A 4,644-nucleotide genomic window follows, 5' to 3' on the forward strand; every position below is an offset into this window, starting at 1 on the left:
GGCCCAGGGTGGCGGCCGGCAGGGCTCAGCTGTCTGTTACAGGCATCTCAAGGACTCCACGCGACTCGGACAGCAGAGGAGCCCAGCCCCACAGGAGGCACGGGCTGCTGCATGTGCCAGTGCCCTGGAGCAGCCGCCAGCAAGGGCAGGGCAGGGCAGAGCAGGGCAGCCCAGGAGCGGGGCCTGCCTGTCACCAGCTCTAGCCACCGCGGCCCAGGCACAGGCACCCGGCTGGCAAGCACCGATCCCTGCAGGAGGGCGACCCTGGAGAAGGCGAGCTTCCCGCTCCTGGAATGTGAGCCTCCAAAGCCCCAGGAGACACCGGAAGTGCAAAGATGTGACGCACCGAAGACACCTGCATGGCAGAGATGCGAGCCGGGACCCAAGGCTCCTGGAGGGCTGCTTACCTCGCCCTCGCCCTCACTCTCTCTCTCTCTGTCCGGCTGCCCCGCAGCGAGCCTAGCGGGGCTCCCTAGCGGAGCTCCCTTAACTTTGTGGTCCCGGTAGATGGATGATCCCTTTTTAAGAGCAACACAGGAATTTTGCTAAAGGTGCAGAAATGGTTTATTAATCGTCCAACAAACACACATCACAATACACAGAGTCATTCTTGCAGCCCCAGGAAGGAAACTCAGGTGGCCACAGCCTTGGCGCTGGCTCTGGACCCTCACCTGCTCCCTGCCTGGCCTGGCTCCGGACACCCGTCCCGGGCACCAGGCAGGCACCTGGGTGGTCATGGTGTCGCTGCCACACCCAGCCACAGTGCAGTCACCAGTGCTTGTGTGTGCCACATGCAGAGAGCGCCCCCGCCGGCAGGCCGTGTGGCCATTCCCCATCCCTCCGATAGGGGGCGCTCCCCCCAATCCTGGGACCTAGCCCAGCACTTCCATTGCCAGGTAACAAGGACGCAGGAAGCCACGATGGTGGTACATGGTGTAATCCAGAGGCTGAGGCAGGAGGATCGTGAGATCGAGGCCAGCCTGGGCTACACAGCAAGCAAGAGCTGGCTCAGAAACCCACCCTAAAGACTGGATGCGAGGTGCTAGGCTGTGTCGGCTTCCAGCCAAGCCAAAGGGGGACAGCGTCTCAGGACACAGGCATGGGGCTGCCCCCAGCTGTCCAAGGGTCCATTTCCCCCCTCCAGGAAGCCCCCCAGACCCTGCCAGCCAGTCACCCCATGTGGCAAGCAGTGGGCTCCTGTGTGGCACTGGCCTGCAGGGTTCAGGCAGTGGGGCGCCTGAGGGCTCAGTTTACCACCTGTCCCCTCTGAAGACCCCTGCAGGGCTTGGGATCAGGAAGGTCTGCGGTAAAGGGAAGCTGGGCAGGAACTGGGCTGCCACTCTTCTCCAAGGATGGGACACCCAAGGGCACAGCGCCCCTCATCCCCGAGAGCCTCAGCCCAACAGTCTCTGCATGTGTATGCTCTGGGGGGGGTCAAAGTCCCCCCATTAGAGCGGGGCCCTGCAGTGCACACCTGTAATCCCAGCTACTCGGGAGGCTGAGGCAGGAGGATCACAAGTACAAACCCAGCTTGATCAATTTAGCAATTTGAAGAGACTCTGTCTCAAAGGGAAAAATAAAAAGGGCTGGGGATGTAACTCAGTGCGAAGGCCCTGGGTTCAATCCCCAGTACCACAATACTGTAGCAACAACGAAAAGTCCCTGGAAGGACCTGTTGTCAGGCCCCCGGGTGGGGCACCCTCCTGAGGCGCGGGCTTCTCCACAGGGCCCAGCCATACAGAGAGCTGGAGGCAGACATGTGCGTCCCGAGGGGACCCAGCAAACACTCGGCCACTGCCGGGAGCACTCCAGCTGCCCTTGTCCCAACTCATCCTGGTGGGTCTGTTTGCGCAGCCACTTTCTAGGGACACTGAGCGCCTTCCACCTGTGTACCCTCCTCTCCCTGCTCTCTTCTGAGAGCCTCCCAGGGGCCCAGGGAGAAGGGGCTGAAAACCACTCCTGGGAGTTGCTGAGAGACTATCCCCAAACTATGCTGTTCGTGCTTCAAAAATAGGCATCCAGCCGGGCCTGGTGCCACCTGCTTGTCATTTCAGGAGGCTGAGGCAGGGGGGGTCACCGTGAGCTCCATGCTAGCCTGGGCTCCATAGTGAGACCCTGTCTCAAAAAACAAAAAAAGAGCATCCAGTTTCGCTCCCTCATGAGCTCGGCTGCCTGCTCACCCGCCCCCCTCCCTATTAGTGTGTAAGTGGCTGTGGCCGCAAGTGGCACAGATAAGCATCCGCTCCCCTCTGAGAATGCTGGGGCGGTAAACACAGGTGCTGTGAACCCCAGGAGCCACACAGCCAATGCGGTCAGAGGCCGCACTGCCCACTTGGCACAGATGCTTTCGCTGGTTCCCCGGGCAAACTGCAGGTGACAAACCCTTCCAGGGGCAGGGCCCAAGCGGGCTGTGGTGTCACACAATCCCCAGACACAGCTCCGGCGGCTCCCAGAGAGCCCAGGGTACAAGGGAGATGGAGTACCCAGGAGGGCTCCTGGCAGCACTGCTGATATAGCACGATCACCCAGCCCCTGCCTGGCTACTCACGTACTGCTGCTTCTTGTCCGACAGCAGCCTGGTCATCTCTTCCCTCTCTCTCTTGATTTCTTTCTCATCATAGTAGAACTCACGAACCATGAACCTGCAAAGAAACAAACAATGACGGTCACAGGATGCTTCCGGAGCCCTCAGGAGGCTGAGGCAGGAGGATCAATGCAAGTTGGAGGCCACCCTGTACTATGTAGCAAGACCCTGTCTCAAAAAAAGAAAAAACAGGGCCGGGGATTTAGCTCAGCGGTTCGGTGTCCTGCCTTGCAAGCGCAAGGACCCGAGTTCAATCCCCGGTACCAAAAAAGAGAAAGAGAGAAAGAAACAAAGAATCTTCCAGGGGGACAGAATTTCCCCACAAGGGGACACACACTGCCCATTCCGCTGTCTTCCTGTAGTGCCAGAGCCTTACTTGTTCTCCTTGGCTTTGGTTTTGAAATCGTCCATCACTCTCCGGAACAGAGTCACAGTGAAGAGGCCGCCTTCGGGGTCCTCTGCAATCAGTCTGTGTGGGGAGAAGTTTGTCCCCTGGAGCGATCCCCAGGGGTGCCCGGCCAGGCCCCGGGAGGGCCCGTGTCCTCAGGCTGCTGGCCGGTGCTTGGGACCCCATGTCCCTTATTTCCTGGTTGGCTGCATGCAGCTCACGCTGCCCTGGCTGCTGCTCTGCGGGCCTCAGGTGAACCCAGCCAGGCTTCTGCTGTGTCCCAAACACAGCATGGCTGAGGCCACACCACCTCCACTCCGGTCCTGTGGGATGCACCTTCCCTGCGTGCTCCGCACAGAACTCTGGGGGTTGTGATTCCCAGCAGCACAGGAGCTTCTAGACCTGGGGGTCTAGGCTCCTCTGAGAGCCGCTGGCCCACTTGAAACCGGAGCCCCTGATGCCCAAGGACGTATGGATGTGGACATACGGCCTGGTCCCTTCTCCTGCTTCTTTTTCATTGTTTTTCTGGTTTGTTTTGAGACAAGGTTGTACATGTAGCCCAGGCTGGCCTTGAACTCACAGTGATCCTCCTGCCTCAGCCTCCCGAGTCCTGGGATCATGAGTGTGCAGCTCAGCCTCTCCTGTTTCTCAGAACCACACCCAGAGGGGCTGGCTGTCCCTGAACTCCAGATGTTTCCAAATGGTCAGCCAGGTGCCCCCACCCCAACACCCTGGGCCTGGCCTCAGCCTCGGCCTCCCTTCACAGCCGGGGACTCTGGAGTCACAGCAGCTCTTCCTCCCTGCAGAGGCTGCTGTGCGTTGGGCACCTCCTGTGAACTGGGGCTGTGACTGTCCCATCCTGCACCCCTCACTGCGCTCCAGCATCCGCCTCCTGGGAGGGAGAGGCCCTGCACCCCAGGCAGCAGCTGGATGGGGACGGAGGAAGTGGCTGTGTGCTGCTGGGTGCTGAGACCCCTCCCAAAACCTGGGTGCAGTGGTGCACTCCTGCCAGCCCAGCATGCCAAGAAGCTGAGGCAGGAGGGTCCCCAAGTTCGAACCCTGTCTCAAAATAGCGAGACCCTGTCTCAAAATGTAAAAACAGTTTTAAAAGGGCTGGAGATGTAGTTCAGTGGGAAGGCCCTGGGTTCCATCCCCAGTACTGGAACAACAAAAACAAAACCCCTCAAAATTCCCAAGCATTTCAGACGCCCAGAAAGGACCCAAGGATAACAAAGACAGCCAACCGACTGCGCAGCCTGGGACAGCCCCACACTGATCAGCTGCACTGTACTCCTGCCCCAGGTCCCACCATCCTGATGCTGCTCTTCATGTCCCCTCAGCAGCTGCCGTCCTCACTGCCAAGGTGACCCAGATCCCTACTACCACGCGTAGCTGTGAACCACGTCCCAGCCGCATCTGTGATGAGCTCTGCTTTAACCCCTCCCCTCCCCACCAGTTGGGACAGCCCCACACTGATCAGCTGCACTGTACTCCTGCCCCAGGTCCCACCATCCTGATGCTGCTCTTCATGTCCCCTCAGCAGCTGCCGTCCTCACTGCCAAGGTGACCCAGATCCCTACTACCACGCGTAGCTGTGAACCACGTCCCAGCCGCATCTGTGATGAGCTCTGCTTTAACCCCTCCCCTCCCCACCAGTCTGTTTTCTGTTTTC

General features: G+C 59.7%; 1 protein-coding gene across 2 annotated transcripts in view; it reads right to left on the bottom strand.

The window, feature by feature from the left end:
- Positions 1 to 4,644, bottom strand: part of Atp6v1c2 (ATPase H+ transporting V1 subunit C2) — a 23,638-nt gene that overhangs the window by 2,763 nt on the left and 16,231 nt on the right. Inside the window, exons 9-11 of one of the 2 annotated variants that reach the window (XM_019208162.2) lie at positions 2,961 to 3,053; positions 2,549 to 2,642; positions 408 to 545 (exon numbers count right to left, since the gene is read on the bottom strand). In XM_019208162.2, the coding sequence (XP_019063707.1) occupies positions 408 to 545; positions 2,549 to 2,642; positions 2,961 to 3,053 (325 nt within the window). The remainder of the gene's footprint in view (positions 1 to 407; positions 546 to 2,548; positions 2,643 to 2,960; positions 3,054 to 4,644) is intronic. The other variant, XM_010629052.3, reaches the window with a different exon arrangement.

This window comes from Fukomys damarensis, unplaced genomic scaffold, assembly GCF_012274545.1.
Source record: "Fukomys damarensis isolate Sample0158 unplaced genomic scaffold, DMR_v1.0_HiC HiC_scaffold_25, whole genome shotgun sequence".
Taxonomy (NCBI): domain Eukaryota; kingdom Metazoa; phylum Chordata; class Mammalia; order Rodentia; family Bathyergidae; genus Fukomys; species Fukomys damarensis.